The 25,260-nt window shown below is 47.9% G+C and overlaps 2 protein-coding genes across 3 annotated transcripts; one reads left to right on the top strand and one right to left on the bottom strand.

The window, feature by feature from the left end:
• The first annotated feature begins 279 nt into the window (after window positions 1-279).
• LOC111079441 (dynein heavy chain 7, axonemal) lies at window positions 280-25,092 on the top strand. Of its 2 annotated transcripts, XM_022374611.2 has the most exons (23): window positions 280-829; window positions 896-1,120; window positions 2,956-3,118; window positions 3,192-3,425; window positions 3,486-5,065; window positions 5,145-5,267; window positions 5,515-5,668; window positions 5,741-7,036; window positions 7,101-7,547; window positions 7,611-7,724; window positions 7,797-9,310; window positions 9,376-10,165; window positions 10,244-10,426; window positions 10,505-10,851; window positions 10,912-11,751; window positions 11,814-12,179; window positions 16,329-16,616; window positions 16,681-17,096; window positions 17,159-17,337; window positions 18,459-19,835; window positions 20,306-20,555; window positions 24,198-24,349; window positions 24,483-25,092. In XM_022374611.2, exons 1-23 carry the CDS (start codon window positions 288-290, stop codon window positions 24,987-24,989), a joined length of 12,087 nt encoding a protein of 4,028 aa, XP_022230303.2. In that variant the 5' UTR covers window positions 280-287; the 3' UTR covers window positions 24,990-25,092. The 2 variants fall into 2 exon arrangements, with proteins under 2 accessions (XP_022230303.2, XP_022230304.2); XM_022374612.2 differs by lacking the exons at window positions 20,306-20,555; window positions 24,198-24,349; window positions 24,483-25,092 and adding exons at window positions 19,984-19,992; window positions 20,071-20,291.
• Window positions 20,634-24,161, bottom strand: LOC111082216. The gene is made up of 3 exons (XM_041593820.1): window positions 23,732-24,161; window positions 23,409-23,646; window positions 20,634-23,343 (listed from the first exon to the last, which is right to left on the bottom strand). The coding sequence occupies exons 1-3, from the start codon at window positions 24,000-24,002 to the stop codon at window positions 20,634-20,636; spliced, it is 3,219 nt and encodes a 1,072-aa protein (XP_041449754.1). The 5' UTR covers window positions 24,003-24,161.
• Window positions 25,093-25,260: the final 168 nt, after the last annotated feature.

Genomic DNA, 25,260 nt, shown 5'->3' with positions numbered 1-25,260 from the left:
TAGGACTCTCCGCACTTTGCATATAATTTTATCCGATAGATGAATAAATTATCTACAAGATTGGCTAGCTTTAACGACTCCAGTTAATTGGAATGTTTGTAAAATAAGGTTTAAGCAACAAAGGTCATATCATAAAATGTAAGTCTGTCTGAAACGGTTTGCGCTATCGATATTACCGCATGCCAGCGCTGCCACCCAGAAACTAGCAAAGACTCCAACCACTTTCCTCATGAACCGGATATAGTTTAAATTTAAATTCAAATTTGATTCTTTTTACAGACCACAACATGCAGAACCGACAAGATCCCAATAGGGATATGAGTATACCCAGCTTTACTTCCATTTGCGGCGCTCGCCGCATATGCGAAAAGTCCAAAATGCTCTACACCCGGCCCAAGCCGGATGTGCTGCAGAGCATCCTGCAGTCGAAGGCCAATCCTGAGTACAAATCCCGGCGTCTCTGGTACGAACTGAATATGCCGGAGTGCACGAGTGGAATACTGGATGGGAAAATGGTCTCCGATCTGCCCGAAAGCATACTCTGCCCCAAAAAGCGTGCCCGGCGCAAGCGGGAGGAAAAGCAGGCGGAGTCTGAACGGAAGGGCAAAGCCAACTACATGGCGATGCGGGTGGAGCGCGAACACTTTCGACGCAAACTGGTCGAATTGATACTGCACATGGACGATGATCAGGATGCGGAGCAGGTGGGTCAGTGTCAGATACCCTTTCCCGACAAGGACGAGAAGGAGACCCTTCGCTACTATTACTACATCAAGCATGGCATCGACACGATCCATGTGTCGCCGCTCAACAGAAAGATTCTCAAAAGGTGCGCGGAGTCATCCACATAAATATTTCGTTTCATCCATAACTATCTCTCGGTATTTCTTTGTAGGATTACGGATCTGGTGCCGGCGTTTCTGAACAAATGGCAAACCGCTCTCAATGAGAACATTGCCGAGGTGCGTGCGGATTATGTGTTTGCCATGAAGAAGGCCGTCGTTGACTATGTGCTGCGTCACACGGCGCTCGATCGGCTGACCAAAGAGGGTTCCACGGGACTATTCGAGACCGCAGAGCGTCGTGAAGTGAGGCTGCTGACGAATCATTGGCGTTTTCGGTGAGTTTTTTCCAACTAATTGTCAGAAAAAATAGAAGCTAAAATTCAATTATGGATTAATTTAAAAGTTAACATAAAAAAACCATTTAAAGGTAGTGATTAATGCCATGCAACATACGAGTATACCAACCACATATAAGGCATACACGATCTATCATCTCGTTTTTCAGCTTTTATTTTCATTTCAAGAGTTTTCGCAATGAATGGAGAGGCGAAAATTAACTTTGACCTTCCTCAGCTAATGCGAGATTCATTTTTTTAATTAAAATAAATTATACCCATACCTCTGCCGGCACCCGCAGTAAATTTTGCGCTTACAATGAGCCAAACAAAAAACAGCAGAAGTGAAAGAAAAAGTTGCCATAATTGAATGCGAGCGCTGGGGCTTCCCTTTCCCTTTTTTTTTTGCCCCAAAAGAAGCGTGCAATTGACATGCAATTACATACACACAAGCACTCGAGCATACCGTATCCGGATCCCGCCCACATATGTGGAAATGCTGGCTGGGCTGGGTTTCATTGTGGATTAAAATCCCAATCCGATTTTTATGAAATGAATTGCCGCCCTTTGAGTTGCGTTGCGGCAACGCGCGAAATCTTATGAAAATACTCGTAACTTCATCTCGATTTGCGGCAGCAGTGTGACGCACACACAATGTTGCCTCGGAGATTCTTTCTGCTCTCTGGGAGTGAAAATAACGAAAGTCGTGCGACATTATTAAAAGCTTCTTGCAATGGGGAAAACGCGAGAAATCGCTTAGCGGCGTGCCAAAAACTTTTTAACCGCACTTTTTCAACTACAATGCCACGGAAATGGGAAAGGCAGCACCACCACCACAAGCATCCAGGGCCAAGGCAACAGCAATAGGAAACATAAGGGCGGGGTCGAAGCTTGAGATACTCTAACAGAGCTGAGTTATTCGTATTGTCACTAAACCAAAGCTAACATTTGGCTTTTCTGACTTAGAAACTTGGATAGTTTTAATACTCAGAAATTATGTACTTTGATGATGATTCAGTGGGTCCTTCCCTCGTTGCAAGCATCTTGTAAAATTCATCAACACCTCTTCAAGGGTATTTCCAAACAAAAGCAAAAGCAGCGGCAGCGCAACAGAAAGTTAAGTCCTCCTGTGTATTGGTTTGACATTTGATGAGCAACAGTAAGCTGACTTGAAGTTGCGGGCGGTGGCGGCGGAAGACCGGAGAAGATGGTTGATGCTGCTTGCTGCGTGCTTTTTTGGGCTGGGATTTGGTTGAGCAGGGGGCGAGACATAAATTGCAAAAAGGATATGCTTAAAAATGAATTGAACTTGTTTCTGACACTGAGTATTAAGCCGCTTGGTGTGGGTGTGTAGGTGTGGCTGGGCGGCTAAAGTTTTGTCGGCTAGCGATGTGCAAGTGTCGTGACACGAGCACCCAAGCAGATCGATAGCACTTAACGGCCGCTACCTCGCCCATCACAGATAGCACGTGTTTCGGCACGCTCCCATCTCTAATTCGCACGTAAATAGTTTGGGTTTGGTTTGGGTTTCCTTATCGGGGGCTTCTAAGTGGGTCGGCTCTTGGCAAATTGGGCGACGGCGATGGCCTATCGATATATAGAAGCCCCACAGCCGTGTGAGGTTCGGTAATTTATGGCCCTTTGAGCATTTGGCATCATTAAGAATGCCTCTGGCGTCGGTGGTTGCGTGGGTGGCAGGATGGTTGCGTTGCGTTGCGGTTGCCTGCACTGCTTAATGGGCTGTGACGAAGTAGCTCGAGTGAAAAGTTTTGGCGTAGACGCAGATAATTTGCATAGCCAACCCAACTAACGCTCCCGTCTCCTATCTCCTTCAGCTATGATGAGAATCGCAATCGACTGATGAAAACGCTGTTCAGCATACATCGAAGTGTGGCCAGCATACTGGAGCTATGGAGCATGAAATACATCAACAAGACTTTGGTCGACATTCAGGAGGTTAGCCAGGCTGAGGGCCCATACACGCTGTTCGGTTTTGTGGTAAGCTTAGCGCAGGGAAGGGATTACCCCAGCAATCTACCTTGAAATTGTTTCCACTTTGTTTGCCTGGCAGTATCTGTGTGGATCGCATATCGATAAAGTCAAGACCATGCTGGATGAGACATGGTTTGGCGAGATACACTCGACGCTGCTGAAGGCCAGCAAGCGCGGCCAGTTGCCGGATATTAGAAGAGTGACGCTGGTCAAGCGTTTCTTCAACTGTGTGGCGGCACTGATGACCCAGCAGCTGGAGGACATTTGCATCCGGAGTCTGAAGGCCTTTGCCGACTTTGTTTGCGATTTCGGGGTGAGTGAAAGTAAATTCTTGGCCTTCAATAGATTAAATGAAGTTGCTTCCCCTTGACAGCATTCGAATCCGGGCTTTGAAATCTCTGTGATGCTTAGCGATGAGGATACCATCAGCTTTAATCCCGGCTTTTCGAAGATCCAAAGCGAGTTGCTGCGTGTCATCGATTCGATTGTGATGAGTGTTACCATGTTTCCACGCATTGAGAGCAAGCTGTATACGGATCTGGTGATATCCAAGAAGATGTTCCTCACCCCCGCCGTGCCGGATAGCATTGTGCAGGATACAAAGAATCGGATTTGTGCGCTTTTGGAGGAGCAGCGCATTGGGCCCGAGCTGCGACTGCAGGACTTTGATCAGTTCATTGATCTCATCAATGGCATCGATGCGGAGCGTGTGGCCAACTTTATGGAGGGCGAGGCCACCTTCGATCAGTATTCGGAAATGGTCTACGAGTACAAGGAGAAGGAGGATCGCATTGCCAGGGAGGTGTGGAGCGTCATACGCATGGGCCTGTACGAGTTCCATCGCGATAAGTTTATTCTGCATCTGGAGACACTGGCGAGGCAGCTGCAGAACGAGCTACTCACCCGCATGGTGACCGATCAGCAGCAGAGAATCTCCAGGCTGGGCAAGGAATACGATGCCATAGCAAAGAAGGCGCTGACTGTGCCCAAGGACACCGCAGAGCTGATGGAACTGAAGGCCTATGTGGTGCATGCCGAGGAGAATCTCGTGCCCGAGATGGAGGCCCGTCTGAAGGTTAACATGGGCGAAATTCTGTGGCTAATGGATCATACGCTATACTCGCCGCTGGAAATAAAAAACAACAGCAACTCCTTCCAGTGGTACCTGAAGCTGCCCTCCGTATTCGAGCAGCATCGCGCCATCATAGCCGAAAAGATGATCGAGTACCAGGAGCTGCTGAAGAAGCGCATCGATCTGTTCCGACGCGAGCTGCAGAACTACTACGAGCAGGTGCAGGCCTACGACACATGGGGCGACATCAAACAGCTGCAGCGGTACAAGAAGAGGGCCAACCTATTGGATCAGCGTCTGATTCAGGCCATGGAGACCATCGATCAGATCAACGAGGAGGAAACTTCCTATGGCTGGGATCTGTCGCAGTATCCGATGCGCAAGAAGGCCCACGATCAATTGAAGCCCTATAAGGCGCTCTTTGATGCCGGCCAAGACTTTATGGACAAGTATGACCTGTGGATGCACTCCCAGGTGGGATCCTTCGATCCGGACGAGATCGACACGGATGTGTCCAACTTCCATCGCATCATCCAGAAGCTGGAGAAACAAATGGGAGATCATCCCACCACAATGCAATTGATACTCGATGTCAAGGATCAGATTGAGGCCTTCCGCGAGCACATGCCCATCATCAATACATTGGGCAATCCGGGCATGAAGGCGCGCCATTGGGAGCAAGTATCCGAGATAATTGGCTTCCCCATTAAGGTGTCGTCGGAGCTGACGCTCGAGAAGATTATCGAATACCAGCTGGATGAGTATGTGCCCAAGTTTGAGGCCATTTCGGAGAGTGCCACCAAGGAGAACAATCTGGAGAAGGCCATGGCCAAGATGGTCAACGAATGGGAGGGCGTTGAGTTTACCATTTCGCCATACAGGTACGCCACAGTGGGAGGGGTGGAGGGGGGGGCGTCCATGTTCATGTTCATGTTACTGTAATTGAAATGTCTCCCACAGGGACTCCGGAACCTTTAAGCTGTCCTCCGTGGATGACATACAAATACTGCTGGACGATCAAATCATCAAGACGCAGACGATGAAGAGCTCACCCTACATCAAGCCATTTGAGGCGGAGATACTGTAAGTATATGCGAGGGTTCTGTGAGGGTTTCTTAAGGAATGGGAATAGCAGACACACTTGTTGTATGGTTTAATCCACAAAATGTTGTTAATATTCTTACCCTTGGGAGTTGCAGAGAGTTGCAGTGTCGCCCTGGCCTGGCCGCCACTTCTGCTCCATCTATTTATTGAGCTGTCAGTGCCAGAGGCGTACACACACACAAGCCACACAAGTCACACATGCTAACCATTGTTGGCCTTTTTGCAGGAAGTGGGAGGCCAAACTAATGCTGCTGCAGGAGATCCTGGACGAATGGCTGCGGGTGCAGGCAACTTGGATGTACTTGGAGCCCATATTCAGTAGTCCGGACATTCAGCAACAGATGCCCGAGGAGGGGCGACGCTTCAGTGCCGTCGATAAGGTGAGTGGGTGCCGTGCCCCCAACCCTTGCAGATTTTGGCATCCCATTGCTATTCGCTTTGTGGTTTTGTAGATATGGAAGGAGCTGATGAAGCAGGTGGCCTCGGATCCACGTGTCATGACCGTTGTGCAAATCGACAAGATGAACGACAAGCTGAAGAAGGCATACAGCTTGCTGGAGATTATCCAGAAGGGTCTCAATGCCTATTTGGAGAAGAAGCGACTGTACTTCCCGCGTTTCTTCTTCCTGTCCAACGACGAGCTGCTGGAAATACTCTCGGAGACGAAGGACCCGACGCGCGTCCAGCCGCATCTGAAGAAGTGCTTCGAGGGCATTGCCACGCTGAACTTCACCGAGGAATTGGATGTGACGGCCATGCGCTCCTCGGAGCGTGAGGAGGTGGTCCTGGTGGATGTCATCTCAACGTCCAAGGCGCGCGGTCAAGTCGAGAAGTGGCTGCTGGAGCTGGAGATCGACATGAAGAAGAGCATACACCACAAGATGTCGGAGGCCTTCTACAGCTATCTGAAGATTGTGCGCAATGTGTGGGTGCTCACGTGGCCGGGTCAGTGTGTGCAGTCCATATCGCTGACCTACTGGACGCTGGAGATTACCGAGTGCTTCGAGAGTGACGACCCCAAGGGGAATCTGGCCAAATATCTGCAAAAATGCATACAGCAAATCAACAAGATCGTCGATCTGGTGCGCGGCGATCTGAACACACAGAACCGCATCACACTGGGCGCCCTGGTGGTGTTGGATGTGCACGCTCGCGATGTGCTGGCAGAAATTGTGGAAAAGGAGGTGGAGGATCTGCAGGACTTCCAGTGGCTGTGCCAGCTGCGATACTACTGGGAGGAGAACAACCTGGACACGCGCATGATAAACTGCTCGCTGCCCTACGGCTACGAGTATTTGGGCAACACCACGCGACTGGTCGTCACCCCACTGACGGATCGTTGCTATCGCACTCTGTTTGCTGCTTTGAATCTGCATTTGGGCGGTGCGCCCGAAGGTCCGGCGGGCACTGGCAAAACGGAGACCACCAAGGATCTGGCCAAGGCCGTGGCCAAGCAGTGTGTGGTCTTCAACTGCTCGGACGGCCTGGACTATCTGGCTCTGGGCAAGTTCTTCAAGGGTCTGGCCTCTTGCGGCGCCTGGTCCTGCTTCGATGAATTCAATCGCATCGATCTCGAGGTCTTGTCGGTGGTGGCCCAGCAGATTATGACCATCCAGCGGGGCATCAACTCTGGCAGTCCCACCTTGGTGTTTGAGGGCACCACCCTCACCCTGGACCCCACTTGCGCGGTCTTCATCACAATGAATCCTGGCTATGCTGGTCGCTCGGAGCTGCCTGATAATCTGAAGGTAGGGTTTGCCTTTCGTTTGGCATTTCATTGGCTTAAATTGCTTCCTTCGCTTCGTTGTTTAGGCACTCTTCCGTTCTGTGGCCATGATGGTGCCGGATTATGCTCTCATCTCTGAGATAGAACTTTACTCCTATGGCTTCCTCACGGCCAAGCCTTTGTCCGTGAAGATTGTGGCCACCTATCGGCTGTGCTCCGAGCAGTTGAGTACTCAGTGCCACTACGATTATGGCATGCGTGCTGTGAAGTCTGTGCTGAAGGCAGCGGGCGCCTTAAAGCTACGTTATCGCAATGAGAACGAGGACATACTCGTCCTGCGCTCCATCAAAGATGTCAACTTGCCCAAGTTCCTCAATCAGGATATTCCCCTGTTCCAGGGCATCACCTCTGATTTGTTCCCGGGCGTAACATTGCCGGAGGCCGATTATGTGATCTTTAACGAGTGCACCAGATGGGCGTGCGAAAGGCAGAACAAACAGTGCACTCCATTTGTCCTGGAGAAGGTTCAGCAGGTGGGCCAGATCCAAGTTTTGATTATTATTCACTTAAATATTCATTGGTTCATTCTTTCGCAGCTGTATGAAATGATTGTGGTGCGGCACGGACTTATGCTGGTGGGTTATCCGTTTGGTGGCAAGTCTACGACATATCGTGTGCTAGCAGAGGCTCTGGAGTGCATGGAGAACAAGGTAGGGGCGCAAATATTGATTTAAATTAGAGAATATTTAATATTCACTTACTCTCCCGAATGCTCGTCGCAGGATGGTTCCGAAAACAAAGCCATTTATACAGTCATCAATCCGAAGGCCATTACCATGGGTCAACTTTACGGACAGTTCGATGCCGTCTCCCACGAGTGGAGCGATGGCATTCTGGCCGTCAATTATCGCATCTTCGCCGTGTCTGACAGCCCCGATCGCAAGTGGCTGATCTTCGATGGGCCCGTGGATGCCATTTGGATCGAGAACATGAACACAGTGCTCGATGACAACAAGAAGCTGTGCCTGATGTCCGGCGAGATTATTCAACTGTCGAATAGCACCAATCTGATATTCGAGCCGATGGACTTGGAGGTGGCCTCGCCGGCAACAGTGTCGCGTTGTGGCATGATCTACTTGGAACCGAGCTCCTTGGGCTGGGAGCCGTTGGTGGCTTCGTGGAAGAACACCTTGCCGGCGGCCTTTCACACGGTCAGCAAGCAGTTGATCTCCTCGATGATCTCGCGCTTCTGCCCGATCCTGCTGTACATTGTGCGGAAGAGCCTGAAGGAGATCGCACCCACTTCGGATGCCAATCTGATGGTGAGCCTCATGAACTTCTTCGAGTGCTTCATCGATGACTTCAAGGACGAAAAGTACGTGGCCAATATATCGGACTTGGACTTTCGAGCCCAACTCGAGGGGATATTCTTATTCTCAGCCGTTTGGTCGCTCGGCGGCTCGCTGGATGCCGACAGCCGGGAGAAGTTCAACATTATCTTTCGGGCTCTGATGGAGAAGACATTCCCGCAGAACCTGTACGAGCTGTATGGTGTCACAGCCGATCTGTATGTGGATGTGCTGGCGAAGCCTTTCATATTCCCCATACCAAAGAACGGATCGGTCTTCGATTATCGATACATAAAAGAGGGCAAGGGCAAGTGGAAGCCATGGCAGGATGACGTGAATTCGGCTCCGCCCATACCCCGCGACATACCCGTCAATCAGATCATAATCCAAACCAATGAAAGCGTTCGCATTGCCGCCGTTCTCGATCTGCTGGTGCGCCATGCCAAGCCCCTGATGCTGGTCGGACCCACGGGTACCGGCAAGAGTGTCTATGTGATTGATTACATGCTGAAGCGCATGGATTTGAATACCTACAAGCCGCTGCTGATCAGCTTTTCCGCACAGACCTCGGCCAATCAGACGCAGGACATTATAATGTCCAAGCTGGATAAGCGGCGAAAGGGTGTATTCGGTCCACCGCTCAATAAGCGTTTTGTGATCTTCGTGGATGATGTTTCCATGCCGCTCAAAGAGAACTACGGGGCCCAGCCGCCCATCGAGTTGCTGCGCATGATGCTCGACCACATGATGTGGTACGATCGGAAGAACATTGTGCCCATGAAGCTGATAGACCTGCAAATGATTACGGCCATGGGGCCGCCATCGACGGGCAATACAGTGACACAGCGATTCCAGCGATTCTTCAATGTGGTGGCCATCGATGACTTCAACAACGAGATCATGACCACGATCTTTAGCAAGATTGTGCTCTGGCATTTGGATACCAGGTAAGACCCGATAAATGCACTTCGATTGAGGGTTACTCAATATGATTTATTCTGCCTGCATTTAGGGGCTTCTCCAAAGAATTCGATCCCTGCATAGATGAGATTGTGAGTGCCACGCTGACCATTTACAATGATGCCAAGCTAAATCTGCTGCCCACACCGGCCAAGTCGCATTATCTGTTCAACCTGCGGGACTTCTCTAGGGTCATACAGGGTGTGCTGCTGTCGGTGCCCGAGGCGACAGAGGACATGAACTCGATGCGTCGCCTGTGGGTGCACGAGGTATTGCGGGTCTATGGGGATCGGCTGGTGGAGGATGCCGATCGTAGCTGGTTGTTTGAGAACGTGTGCATCACTGTGAGGAATGCGTTCAATGTGGATGCCACGAAGCTGTTTGGGCGACTTGTGGGCAAGGGCAAGAAGGGACTGGAGGAGTCCGATTTCCGTCAGTTGATTTACTGTGACTTCACCAATCCGAAGGCCGATACCAAGAACTATGTTGAGGTGCAGGACCTGGAGGAGCTGCGCAATGTGGTGGAGGCCTATCTGGTGGAGTACAACAACATGTCGAAGAAGCCCATGAATCTGGTGCTTTTCCGCTTTGCCGTCGAGCATTTGTCGCGCATATGCCGCATCATAAAGCAGCCACGTAGTCATGCTCTGCTCATTGGGGTCGGCGGCTCCGGACGCCAGAGCTTGACTCGTCTGGCTTCGCATATATGCGACTATGAGCTATTTCAAGTGGAAATAACTCGATTGTATGGCCCCTACGAGTATCACGAGGATATCAAGACAATCTTACGCAAAATTGGGGCATCCGAGATGCACGGCGTTTTTCTCTTTACGGACGTACAGGTGGGAACTGCTACTTGGCTATTGGACTGCTACTTGCCTGGGTGCTTGGTTTTTCTAACCCGCTTAGACTCGTTATAGATCAAGGATGAATCGTTCCTGGAGGACATCAACAATCTGCTCAACTCGGGCGAGGTGCCCAATCTGTTTACCAACGAGGAGAAGATCGAGGTGGTGGAGAAGATGGCGCAGATCGACAAGCAACGCGATAAGGCTGTCCAAACGGATGGCAGTCCTGTGGCTCTGTTCAATTTCTTTGTTACGGTGGGATCACAGCACGAACTAGACGCATATCTTTCCCTTTTTATGTACTAATTTTCGTATCTGAATTTTCCCCCTTAGACTTGTAAAGATCAGCTGCATATTGTGCTGGCCATGTCGCCCATTGGCGACGCGCTGCGCAATCGTATTCGTAAGTTCCCTTCCATTGTCAATTGCTGTACCATCGATTGGTTCCAATCCTGGCCGGAGGATGCCCTTCTGGCCGTCTCCACGCGCTTCCTGTCCACCGAGGATCTGACCGCCCTGGAGCGCAGCACCGCCATTGACATGTGCATGGAGTTCCACACGTCCACACAGAAGCTATCCGAGAAATTCTTCTCCAGATTGCACAGATACAACTACGTGACACCCACCTCATATTTGGAGCTGATCCAAACATTCAAATCTTTGCTCAGTCAGAAGAGAAAGTGAGTAGAACTCGCCGTCCAAGTGCACTTCTCAGTGGGAATTTATCTGCTCCTTTTTAGCAACATCACAACGAACCGCAATCGCTACTTGACGGGCATCTCACAGCTGGACATTGCCGCCCAGCAAGTGGGTGTGATGCAGGAGCAACTGCAGGCGCTCGAGCCCAAATTGAAAGAAGCCTCGGAAATTGTGGCCGAGCAGGTGGCCAAGGTGACGGCAGACAGTAACCTTGCAGCCGAACAGAGGGAGATTGTCAAACAGGACGAACAGTCGGCCAAGGAGCAGGCGGCTGTGGCTCAAACGATCAAGGACGAGTGCGATGCCAAATTGGGTGAAGCGCTGCCCATTTTGAATTCGGCTCTGGCCGCCCTGAATACCCTAACTACCGCGGACATTGCTGTGGTCAAGACAATGAAGAGTCCGCCCATTGGTGTGCGAATTGTCATGGAGGCCGTGTGCATTCTCAAGGATGTTAAGCCGGACAAAGTGCCAAATCCGAGTGGCGTGGGCACTGTTGAGGATTACTGGGGACCCTCAAAGCGTGTACTCAGCGACATGAAATTCCTGGACAGTCTGCTCAACTTCGATAAGGACAATATTCCGCTCGAGGTGATGAAGAAGCTGGCCCAGCGCATCCTAAACAATGAGGCATTCGATCCGGATAAGATTAAGATGGCCTCGACGGCCTGCGAGGGTCTGTGTCGATGGGTCATTGCCCTGTCCAAGTACGATGTGGTTGCCAAGATTGTGGCGCCCAAGAAGATTGCCCTGGCCGCAGCCGAAGCCACCTATGATGCGGCCATGAAGACGCTCAATGAAAAGTTGGCACAATTGGCCAGAGTTGAGGCCAATCTGGCGGCCATTCAGAAGATTCTCGACGAGCAGCTTAGGCAATATGGGTAAACCTATGGGGCAGCTATCTATTTATTCCATTTTTAATATCCTGTTTTCTTTTTTGCAGCGTTCTTTTGGCCGAGCATGAGGCTTGTACGAAGAAATTGCAGCGCGCCCAGGAGCTCATCTCTGGCTTGGGTGGCGAACGCACCCGTTGGTCGGAGACGGCCAAGATGCTGCAGGGCAGCTTCAAGAGCGTCACCGGCGATGTGCTGATCTCCTCTGGCGTGGTGGCCTATCTGGGGCCCTTCACCATCGATTTCAGGCTCAAACAAATCAAGAAATGGGTCGTCAAGTGCATCAATTATGGCGTCGTCTGCTCACCCGATTTCCAGCTGGCCGTTGTGCTGGGCGAACCGGTGGAGATTCGTTTCTGGAATATTTGCGGCCTGCCCACGGATGCGTTCTCCGTTGAGAGTGCCATCATGATGAAGTGAGTACTTACTGCTTTTATATTCTTGGAGGGGCTAGCTGACTGGAAAGTATAACTATGGGGAGCATTTTAGACTTTAAAGTGAGAGTCTTGCAATTCTGAAGATGTGGAAACTTTGCTTGCCCATATTGTAGGACTTTAACTGTCATTTTAATGATCTTCCTTAGAATATTCCAACCCTAGAAACTACCTAGATAATTCAACATGACACAAAGTTCCACTCTTTTTTTTTCCTTTCATAGTTTGAAATGCTTTTTGTTATTCTCAACATACCCATAAGATCCCCATACATTCATTTACTGAATCTTCAGAAAATCCCTCCAATAATTCTCACTACGGAACACCATTAAACCAAAGTTAGATTTTGTATCGTATTTTTCTTCAAGTGCAACGGAAGATTCTAGTCTTCTAATTGAAGTTTCTTTTTACTACTCAAAGTTATGACAACATCTGGCATCTAATCCTAGTCCCTCCCCTCTGTTCACAACAATTAAACAACCTGACACGGTAATTATGGGTCCACGGTCCTCTTCCTTGTGCTCCGTTCAGTCCGTTCCTTCAATGGCGATGCGATGCCTGTCAGCGACACGACACGAAGCTGGAGTTTTTGTTTTGCCTCTTTTTCTAATTACAAAACATAAAACGTTAGAATTCACGCATATTAGGAAAATTAAAGATACGCCTCGTGCAGGCGTCGCGATGGTGAGTGTGAGAACGGCACCGGATGCTGCTGCACGGTAGCCAAGCCAGTGGAAAGGGAACCGGAACGCGTAAGCAAACGCGAACTCAAATGGGAACAGTAGCTGGGGGGTAGGTAGGTGTTGTTAGGGAGGGTGCACCCGCATGTGGCCAGAACGAGTCGTTGCCAGGACACGCCATCCAGCAGCCAGCCAGTAGCTCGCCCCGGTGGTTGCTGCTCAAGGTACAAAAGGGCACAAGAAGCTGCAAGGGTGCAAGGGGGGAGATGGAGGCAGAATTTTCATGTTTGATGCGTGTATTACGCATCTGGTGGGTTTCTCTGAGGTCAGGGAGCGCGGCCATAATACCACTCCACATCTCCAGTCTTCCTTCCATCTTCCCTCTTCCCGTCCTGTCGCTGGTCGATTTAATAAAGGAAATTCCTGGCTGCTGCTGCTTCGGCAGCCGCTTTCCATGAAAGTGTTCAAAGTAATTTGGAGCATGCCCAAAAATACCTGAGGGCCCCAGAAGTGAGTGAGTGAGTAAACGCGACCGCCCGGGCATGCGGGCTGCTTCTGCTTCAGCTTCAGCTTCAGGAATACTCTCCCTCTATAAGCAATTGATTAATGTGCGCCCAGAGCGGATTAGGTTTAATTTTTACATCGACACAGGGGTAGCAGCAGCAGCAGCAGCAGCAGCACACGATTGCACATCCTTTGGGACTTACATTGTAGTTTCGGGGCTTTTGTCTATATGTACATACAATATAGAAGTATTTGTATTTGCCAAATACTCGTATGCTGAGAGCCAGGAGGGGTGGCTGCGATATTCGATAGAACTCATTCCCTGTGTTGTCTTTACTATTAACATTCATTTGCTTAATATTCCGGGTGACACGTAGCACATATGGCAACCTCTGGCCCAGTCTTTTCCACTGACTCAGCGTATACCTCTACCCACAATCCCCCAATCTACCCCATCGTAAAATGCTATGTTCGTATATTGGGTATCAGGTGTAGAGCAGGTTTTTCGGGTCATGCCTCTACGCATAGGTTTGGGTGGCATGCCTTTGATTAAATAATGTTAATTTGAAAAGGGCAAAAACAATTTGTAGACCTTCGCTTTGGGTCGCTCGCAATGTTTTGAAGCTTTCTAGACCTTACAGAATTTGTAATGAGCTTGAACTGAGGACATGGTTTGCTGCTGGCTGTATCGTTAGTGTTGGTTAATGGCGAGCAGTATTGGGAAATGAGTTGAAAGGTGCTGGAAATGGAATAAATTATGGGAAGGCTTTAATAAAATGAGACTGGAAACACAAATTTACTTAACTTTATTATATTATCTACAAAGCATGTTGAAGCTTTCAATTGTATTTATTTATGCCCCACAATAGTATTTAAGCCACAACAATTCCCATAGTTGCGCTCAACAATTCCATTTCGAAATATGATTCCCTCTAAAACACGTTACTATAAGCCCCCTTTCCATGAATTGAAGCTTGATAAGTTTTTTTTTGCAAAATATATTGATTCTCTTTTTAGGTTTTTTTTTTTTTGTGCAACAGTAAAATTCCCCAACTCCATTCAACGGATTCTGAACGGATTTAACAATGCTAGTTGCATTGCATTTCTGACTATGTTCACAACTATTTTTCGTGCCAATTTTCCTTTTTATTCTGTGACAAACAGTTAAAATCCGTATCTCTTGCTGCTCCCACGGGTGGTGTGCTCTGAACTTTAGCAATTTTTCATATGGCAACTGCCTGCCCAGTGGCCCCGTCCCTCCACTATGCGGGAGTTCTTCCATTGTATAGGAGTTTTGAGCTGGAATTCCTTGTATAAAATTTGTTGAATTTTTCTTGTTATATCGCGGGTATCCGTACGGGATACAGGCAGCGGCCTAGGACCGGGACTAGGACCAGGACCAGGACCAGGACCAGGACCGGGACATTGTTTTTCTTTTGTTTTTCCATCAAATATTTTTCATTCATCAAGTTTTCAATTTACAAAAATGTTCATTCATTCGCACGAGCAATTTGTATTCGGTGTGAATTTGTCATGTGTTGGCCGCTGCCGTCGCCGGTTGCCATCAACGTTTGCCACTGCTGCAAGTTATTGTTGTTTTTCTCGCTCTATCTCACTCTTTTCATGCCATTGCCACAGCCACAGCCACATCCAACGGGCACCCATTCCCCCCATCGTTTTTGCCACTGCGGCTCTGAGTTATCGCAAAAGCTCCCTACCTCTCCCTCCCTTTCTGCATGTAGAATTCGAAACACACAAACAACCGCAATCGCCGTATGCACACATATCCATAAATATACATATATACATACAAGTATGAATATATCTTTCAGTGGCGCCCAAAAACCCCCTATTTGGGGGCTAAGTATCTACCAATCATTATTTCAAAATTTCAAATATTTTAAGTATGTTTATTGTGGTCATATTTTGATGAAGTTTATAGCAGGCAATCGAATGATAGTACTTTATATTTTGTGTATTGCTTGAGCTCATATTTTGAAACGTTTTAAAGAATGCTAGCGAATATAGAGAAAGAAACTTGAAAAACCTCATAAAATAAAATGATATATGTTTGATAAATAAAGACGAAGATACAGCATAAGTAACTGGTAAATAGCTGTAACTTATTCTTTAGGTTAAAAATCTGTGGACTCTGTAAAGCGGAATAGGAAAAAAAAGGGAGAAAGAGAGTAAATCTCCACATGATTTTAAAAACAAGACAAAACTAACATCAAAATGTATTTGATTTTGTAAGAGATTAAATAATTTATTTATTATTCATATAATTAGGCATATAATTATTCACATATAAATTTTCTACAGCATATCTTAATGGTCGTTATAATAGACCAACACATAGTCGTGCCTGCAGAAAAAGTCAGTCTAAAAGTAGACAGTATAAAGTATACCACAAAATTCCAATGAGATCGGAAATTTCTGCACATAATTCAAAGAACGTTTCCTTTTAGAATTAATAAGAATATGAAATATCACTCTATGAAACTTTCTAAAACCCCCCCTTGGATGACAATAACCGACTACGCGCCTCTTTGTAATATAGTTCTGTCTGTGGCTTAACGTTTGCGTTTGCATGATGTATTGGCATATTTGAAGCCAGAGGTTTGCTCTCATTGCAAAACCCACAAAACCCACACAACAGACCCCCCATACATACATGCATACATACATATGTACACATGAACATCCCCCACATAATGCAAGCAAAAACACTTCTATAGAATTATTTACGCTTATGAATTATTGACGTAAATATTGAATGTGTATTTTTATGCGGAATGTATTTTCTTTTTTAATATTCCAACTTCCAAACAAAATGATGGGCTCGTCGGAGCTCGTCCATGCTGTGTGCATGTTGACAAATTGCCTGCATTTGTAATATCATTTAAAGTGCGTGTTTAGATACAAGATTATGCTCATTCATTTGCAGGAATGCACGCCGCTGGCCACTGATGATTGATCCCCAGGGACAGGCGAACAAATGGATTAAGAACTATGAGAAGAACAATAAACTCTGTGTGATACGTCTCAATCAGCCCGACTACACGCGCGTCATGGAGAATGCCATACAATTTGGTCTGCCGGTGCTGCTGGAGAATATTGGCGAGGAGTTGGATCCCATTTTGGAGTCGGTGTTGCTGAAGCAGCTCTTCAAGCAGGGTGGTACACTCTGCATTAAGTTGGGCGACTCTGTGATTGAATATAATCATAGTTTTAGGTAGAGCAAAGGAGTTAAATTAGCTGCTTCTTTTACTGAAGATTTAAATGTTTGTTTTTTACAGATTCTATATGACAACAAAGCTGCGAAATCCGCATTATCTACCCGAGGTGGCTGTTAAGGTAACGCTACTTAATTTCATGATTACCACACAGGGATTGCAGGATCAATTGCTGGGCATTACGGTGGCCCGAGAGCGTCCCGACTTGGAGGCGGAGAAGAACAATTTAATTGTTCAGGGAGCTGAGAACAAGCGCATGTTAAAGGAGACTGAAGACCAGATCCTGGAAGTGCTTTCATCTGCTGAAAATATCCTGGAAGATGAGACGGCCGTACAGATATTGAGTTCGGCCAAGGCCCTGGCCAATGACATCAGTGAGAAGCAAATTATTACGGAGGCCACCGAAAAGCAAATTGATATCGCCCGATTGAGTTATGTGCCAATAGCCGAGCACTCCACAATCTTATTCTTTACAATAGGTAATCCATATATACATATAGAATATCCAGTATATCTTTTATTTTGTATTCTTTTATTTCAGTGGAATTGGCCAACATTGATCCCATGTATCAGTACAGTTTGGTTTGGTTTGTCAACCTGTACATGGCCTCCATCGATAACACGGAGAAGGTGGACGACATCGCTGCCCGGCTGCAGGACTTGCGGAATCATTTCACCTACAGCCTGTATGTCAACATCTGTCGCAGTCTGTTCGAGCGTGTGAGTGCCCATTGGCTAATGCCAATTATCGTCAAGCTTTTGCCTGTCCATTCGTTGGTTGGTTGGTTGGCCGGTATTCGTACCCGCACCCGTACCCGTACCCTTTAGCCTCGTTAGCCCCGTAATTGCGCATAATCTAATAATGTGACATTTGAGGCGTATTCCGTTGCGTATCATTTGCTTTGTGGCTGAGCTTCGTGCTCTACTTGACTTAACTTGACTTGACTTGGTTTTAAATAATATTTAAGTACTTTTACTACCCAAGTACACCGTACTTGAATGCCACTTCAACTGACAATGAAGGGCAGCCTTGCAGTGGCTGCTGCAGCTGCTGTTACAGTGGATGTTAAAGTCTGATTGAAGGACACAAATTGTAGATTGTTGTTAACATGGTTTTTTCTACCCTTTGAGTTGCATTTTTTCTATGTACAGTGACTTGTTTCTGTGTGTGGTGCCTCTCCTGATTAATCCAATTTGTGTCCCAAAAATTCTCCTTAGGTGCTGTTATCTCCTATTTTCTCTTTACTATAATTTTGATGAAATTACATTTCCCTTTCCATTTTTTCACATACTTTTTGAAACTAATTTGTGATTCAAATAGCCAAAGACCACCTTTACCTTTACCTTGCCCACTGTGCAACTTTTGAGCTGCTCGAATAACATTATTACGTTGCTGCCTGCAATCAAAGGATGTACGTTGCCAAAGGAAACTGCTGGAAGAAAGGAAAGAGAAAAAAAAAAATGAAATAATAATCCAAACAAGTTCCAGCTAGCTTTATGCTGTTTTCAGTCAATTATGCCATGCCCTGTACTTTCCCTGGGCTTCCACAAGCTAACCTTTGATCCCGGCCTTTTAATTTTCCCTTGCAAAAAAAAAAAGAGGAGCAGGAAAAACAGGGAATTGCTATCAGAGAAGCGGCATCGCCGCTTGGTTTGCTGCGGAAAATGCTTTGATTTCAGAGGGCAACCTTTTGGGTCTCGCTGTGTAACCCATTTAATGCGAGAGCGAGACTCACCCAAAATGATGACCCTGAACGAACCCAATCACACATTCCCATCGTTGGCCCTGACTTGAGTTTTCGTTTTCGTTCCTAATGAAATGTTTTTGGCCTTTCGCACAGGATAAGCTGCTGTTCTCGCTCATATTGAACATCAACATGATGAAGCACGATAACCTGATTGACAATGCCGAATGGATGTTCCTGCTGACTGGCGGCATCGGTCTGGAGAATCCGCACAAGAATCCCACCCCCTGGCTGGGCGTACAGAACTGGGATGAGGTCTGTCGGCTGACCAATTTGCCCAACTTTAAGGGCTTACGTGAGGATTTTGTTGCGAATCCGAACAGTTGGAAATTGTATTTCGATTCGAAAGCGCCGCAGGACAATAAGGACATACCCGCTGCCTGGAGCAAGCGCATCTCCGTCTTTCAGAAGCTGTTGCTGCTGCGGGTCTTTCGGCCGGATAAACTGGTGCCGGCCGTACTTAACTTTGTGTCCGGCGAGCTGGGTCCCAAGTTTGTCGACCCGCCGCAATTCGATTTGATGGCCTCCTTCGGTGACTCGCACTGCTGTGTACCCCTGATATTCATACTAACGCCTGGCTCCGATCCCACGGCCACGCTGCTGAAGTTTGCCGAGGATCAGGGCTTCGGCACCAACCGTCTGTTCTCGCTGTCGCTGGGCCAGGGCCAGGGACCCATTGCCATGAAGATGATCGATGAGGGCGTTAAAATGGGCAATTGGGTGGTGCTGCAGAACTGCCATTTGGCAGCCAGTTTTATGCCACTGCTGGAAAAGATCTGCGAGAATTTGCTGCCAGACTCGACGCATCCGGACTTCCGCCTGTGGCTTACCTCATACCCAGCCGATCATTTCCCGGTGGTGGTGCTGCAGAATGGCATCAAAATGACCAACGAACCGCCCAAGGGTCTGCGCTCCAACGTTCTCCGTTCGATGTTGAGCGATCCGATCAGTGACCCGGAGTGGTACGAGTCCTGCACCCAGCCGCGCATCTTCAAGCAGCTCATCTACTCGCTCTGCTTTTTCCATGCCGTCATCCAGGAGCGGCGCACCTTCGGTCCGATCGGCTGGAACATACCCTACGAGTTCAACGAGACCGATCTGCGCATATCCCTCATGCAGCTGCGCATGTTCCTCAACCAGTACGAAACGGTTAACTACGATGCTCTGCGCTACCTGACGGGCGAGTGTAACTATGGCGGTCGTGTCACCGACGACTGGGATCGTCGCACGCTCAAGACCATACTGGATCTGTACTACTGCCCCGCGGTGATTGACCTGGAGAAGCCATACTTTCTGGACGAATCGGAGCTGTACTATATTCCCGTGTTCAAGGAAGTCGAGATGTACATGAACTATACGCGAGAGCTGCCACAGATCTCGACACCGGCCATCTTTGGCTTCCATGCCAATGCGGATATTATGCGGGATCAGAAGGAGACGGACATGTTGCTCTCGCACACTCTGCTGACACAGGTAAGTGTCTTGCTCCATCTTGCTCATGCATAGTTTATGTACCGGAAACTCATACACCAAAAATTAATGCTTGGATAATTCCGATAGTCTCTCATTTATTATGCTCTTAAATTGCTTTTTCTATACACATTCTTGCTTACCATAAAAGGATCGTTGGGTAAGGTTCTTCCCAGTAATACTCTTAGCATAAAATGTAATAAATTTAACGCTTTAATTGCCCCACATTGCAAAACAGGACCTCTATGAGAGACGTGTAAGTGCCCAGCTAATGCTTGTTAGGAGCTTTCTTCTTTACAGAATTGTTTTTGCTTATTCCGCCAACATGCCATGGCCATGCCGCATTTTAGAAACTGGAGAAAACACAAAAGGTCTATGTAGAAGTGCTTAGTAGACGCTTTCCCGAGAACCTGTCCCTACCCACTTATCCCACAAGTCCCCCCTTCCTTGCCCTGTACCCATTGCCACTGAAGGATACGAGTGCCTCGCACGATGACAGCGAAGACTCCAAGACACTCACACCCGAGGAGGTGGTGACCAATGTGGCCACCGATATTCTAGAAAAATTACCCAAGCTCTTCGATCGAGATACGGCCCTGCTCAAGTATCCCACGATATACCATCAGAGCATGAACACTGTGCTGGTGCAGGAAATGGTGCGCTTCAATGTCCTGCTGAACACCATCCGCACGAGTTTGATTACGCTGCGAAAGGGAATCAAGGGTGAGTTTTACTGTTTGTTGAAATTCCAATATTTATTTTGCAATATTTTAAACACGCGAATCAGAAAACCTTCGCACCTTATTTACGTTGAGATCGTTGTGATCCTGTATCTGAGGCAACTTTTCCCACCGCCTGGGAGGTGCTTGACTTTTTGTTGAGTTGCTCATCTGAAGTTTGGGGTTCTATGGCTTTGATCAAATTGTATTCACTCGCCACATGGCTTGCCGTCGAGGTGAAACTGGTTTTGAAGACAGACCCACCGGCCTTAAGGTCGGCCTCGCCCTCTTCCGGATTAAGTAGTTGTATCGGTGATTTGTCGACATTCTCGATATCTTCCTCTTGGGTAACAATTGTTACCTGGGACTTCATTTTCTTGGTTTTAAGCTCTTCTTTGGGAGGTACATATTCTTCTTCTACTTCCTCCTCCTCCTCTGAGTAGACTCGATGCGACGAAATGTCCGTCTCGTATTCATGATTGTCATTTTCAAACTCATCATCAGCCTCAGACATATAATAGGGCCCAACTTTGGCTTCAAACTCTATGCCAATCCCTCCTTCAGCTTCCTCTTCAGCTTCCTCTTCAGCCTCTTCTTCAAGCTCAGCCTCAGCTTCAATCGATTTTTGGTCATCGTAAACTTCACTTGATTTCATGACACGGTGTTGGAAATGCTGCGTTTCTATATGTACATCCCGATGTTCAGAATAGTGGTCATCTCCATGGTATATGTCAACGTTTGACAGTTCCCTGGTGATCTTGTCCGCCGTCATTCGCTTAAACAAGTTCAGCAACTGAATGCGGAGCAGTTCTGTGTCCGGCAGTGACGGCTGTTCTCTGATTGCCTTGTAGTCTATTTTTTCCAGCCCACGAATGTTGTCCGTTAAGCTGATTTTACGGTTGGATATGGTGCGACGTAGATCGATCAAATCAGAGGGGAAAACGGGTAGTGGATTCTCGATCTTGTTCATGATATCAGCGAAGAGATCATCGAATAGATCGTTTTGGTTCTCGTGCACAATGCGTTCGGTTTCATCCTTCCAGCGCTGTCCGGGCACAGCATGGCGGATGAGTTTGCGTATTATGGCTTGAGACTCGTACCACGATGACTTCTGAGGTGTTTCGCTCTCGCTGTCCGTCGAGAACAAATAGAGATCGTTGTCGATGAGGCGATCAATGAAGTCGCTAGTCAGAGTGCTGGCTATGTCGAATGGCTCCAGCTCTTGCCACACTCTGCCAAATATCACGTCCTCCACAATATAATTGGCGATGAGCGACTTCTCGTGACGATCGAGGGCAGCATTCATGTCTGGGGAGACCATGTCGCGCAGCATCAGTCGCAGTGGTTCATAGGTGAGGGGCGTCTGGATGAGCTTGAAGCTCTCCAGCCAACGCTCGATATCGGCATCAATCACTTTCGCCAGATCGGTGACGGTTTCAGCAGCGTCGTTGGCAGCTATGTGGCTGATATCTGTTGTCAGAATGGTATCGAGATACTTATCGCCAATTTGTCTGTTGGCCACATTGCACTTCTGGAACAACTCTTCGTAGAGCCTTCGCATTTCGTTCTCCTTCTGGCGTAATCCTGCCTCGCCCGCCTCGCGTCTCCAGCGCTCCTTCTGCAGCAACATGGACAATAGGTGGAGCTTGCGCAACTCCTTCAGTCGTCCCGCCTCTTCCGACAGGAACTGCATGACCCAGCCAATGTGGGTGCCCTCGTACGTGTGCAATAGCTTCTCTAGTTCCTCACTGCTTCTCTCATCTCGCATTCGCTTGCTGAACACTGAGCCCACTGCATCTGGAGGATTGTCTTTGAAGGGAGAAGATTCGTATGTGGCTGTGATATCTGAGGTCTCCTGCTTGGCGGTTCGCATTATGCCGTATGTGGCATGGGGATATTCGTATTCGAAGTCTTGTTTTATAATGGACTCTGTGTCCACAGATGGTGTCGGCCGTTTCTTGAGACATTTCGGTTGTGACTTCTCCTTATTCGCCAGCGTTCTCAAGCCCTTCAGCGAGTCGTAGAGCTTCTGCAAGTTTTTATCAGAGCAGAAGTTCTGTTCGTGCTCCTTGATAATCTGCTTTGGCTTTGACCACTCCTTGAGCTTTCTGAACGGACACTCCAGCTTCTGCATGCTCACTCGCTTCTCCAGTTCGTCAATCCGCATGTCGAAGGCTTTGCGGTTAGTGCCCACAAAGCTGCGACGTGCCGGATCAACACCGTGTCGGATGAGTGGTCCATAGAACTCGGAGCACGGGGATCCCAGGGCATACATGGGACTCTGCTTCTTCCACTTTCGGGACGTGGGGTTACGCTGGCTTTCGAGGCGACGCTTGCCACGCTGATACTCTATCTCGTTCTTGTGCAGACCCCCTTGACGGCGCTTCTCGATTCGTTCACAAGCCATTTCAATGCGCGTCTTGGATGCTGTATGCATCTCCTTCTCGCGCTTGTCAAACATCTTTATGACGATCTCGAGTCGCATCATCTGACACTCCTGTATGTACTCCTCTCGCTCGATCCAACTCTCCCATTCGAATGCCTCCAGTATGGATCTGTATTTGGTTTGCATTGTCAACTCCCGCGCCTCACGCAATTGTCTCATAAAGTTCGTTTTCACCGCCTTATTGAAGGCCCAACGCTTGCGGGCCCGCTCTAGGATCTCGACCTCATGGAGTCCCGGTGGCTTATCTCCAGGCAGCAAAGACGGCAGGGTAAACAGCTCTAGATGCTCGTTCATCTCTTTGTTCATGATCTCTGGCAAATAGGCCACCGTTTGTGCCGAGGATTCCCTGTGAAGCAGACACTATAATGTTATCATCTAGAAATATGTTATAGGGTTTCCTCTGGCTCTTACCTATAGAGCGTTTGTGTGCCCTGCTCCTTGAATGGTCGCTTGTCCACATATTTCGGAAAGAAATCGCACTTATTGGAATTATTCTTAATTGAAGTCACAGAGGGACGCATCTTGACCTCATGGGTTGTGATACTAGTATCCCGTTCTGTTAGAAAATCAATTCCCGGTGCCTTGAACTGGCACTCACTGTCTGTACGCGGCAAGCGACCCGCAGACCGCTCGCCCGGGTTGTTGGCACCTACAGTGGAATAAAGATCAAAGTGATCAAAGTGATCAATAAAGTGATCAAAAGAAAATAATTCGGGCTCCGCTGTCACACTTACCGGCCGCTAGTCGACGATCCAGTGTGGACTTTGTGATCAAACAAGATGTCAGCCCCTGCAGACAGGCATCTTTGGGTAGCTGCGGTGACTCTCCCTGGGATCTCTGCTTGCTGAATGTGACCCGTTTGGTCTGACCTGGCGACGGCTTCTTTCGGTGTACAGGTGAAAATGTGTAATCCTCCACATTTGATTTGTGGTTTCGTTTCTCGTTTTCCTCGCGGAGGCCCAATGGTTTCTGGGCCTTTTTCACTTTCCTTTCGTGTGCTGGCATTTTGGGTGAACTTACCAGCTAATCTATCTTTGTATTGTTGCCGCGATTATCTTATAGTGTATTGTTTAAGTGTTTGTGGATTGACGTGTTGGTTTATACTAATTTAATTTTCAATTTTGCATTTGGCATTTTGTTCCTTGAACAGCCTACTACGAGTATGTTAACTTGACTGATGCTCTTCCATATTCCATACAGGTTTGGTGGTGATGTCTGCCGCTGTGGAAGCTGTCTACAAGTCCGTACTGATAGCAAAGATACCAGCAATGTGGGCTGGCAAATCGTATCCCAGCCTAAAGCCACTCGGCAGCTATGTAAGCGACTTTCTGCATCGCCTGGAATTCCTGCAGGTAAGCGAAGCGATTTTGCAATATAGCAACGGAGCCGCTGCTAGGGAGCCGACGTTTGTTTGCTGGGCCAATCGATAAGAGGTGCCCTGGTACGGATAGCTGGTAATAAACGAATGTGTTCCATACATTTCAGCACTGGTACGACCATGGCGCTCCCTCCACCTTCTGGCTGTCGGGATTCTTCTTCACACAGGCCTTCCTCACTGGCGCCCAGCAGAACTATGCACGAAAGTATGTCATTTCCATAGATCTGCTTGCCTTCGACTACGAGGTGCTCTCGCTGGAGGAGAACGAAATCAAGGGTATCACTGCACCCGCCGATGGAGTCTTTGTGTATGGCATTTACCTGGAGGGTGCCCGTTGGGATCGCACGGCCAAATATTTGGCCGAAGCGCGTCCAAGGGAACTGTTTGACGGCATGCCCTTGATATGGCTGAAGCCTCTCAAGCGCACCGATCTCCCCGAGCGTCACAACTATCTGTGTCCGCTCTACAAGACAGCCGAGCGACGCGGTGTCCTGTCCACCACGGGCCACAGTACCAACTTTGTGGTGGCCATGTTACTGCTCTGCAATCCAAAGACCCCTGTGTCACACTGGATTAACCGTGGCACAGCGCTGCTGTGTCAGCTGAGTTTCTAATAGTGCAGATCCATTTAATTATTATTAAATTATATTTTCTATATTCCTATCCTAGAAACTTCTTTCGGATGTTCCAATAAAAGTTAAAGTCAAGTGTTAAGTTAATATATTTAATGTGAAATTTCTCAGTTGGGTATTTGTTGTGGTACATTTCAATTAAGGAGTCTTTCGATACACAAATTATTTGATTAATCCACTATAAGGTACGAGCACTCAATTCATATTGGTTTTTTAATTATGTTATTTAGTTTTTACTGTTTTTTTTTTATAA

This window comes from Drosophila obscura, unplaced genomic scaffold (genome assembly GCF_018151105.1).
Source record: "Drosophila obscura isolate BZ-5 IFL unplaced genomic scaffold, ASM1815110v1 contig_200, whole genome shotgun sequence".
Taxonomy (NCBI): Eukaryota; Metazoa; Arthropoda; class Insecta; order Diptera; family Drosophilidae; genus Drosophila; species Drosophila obscura.
The sequence above is the reverse complement of the archived record's forward strand: the minus strand, read 5'-3'. Positions and strand labels throughout refer to the sequence as shown.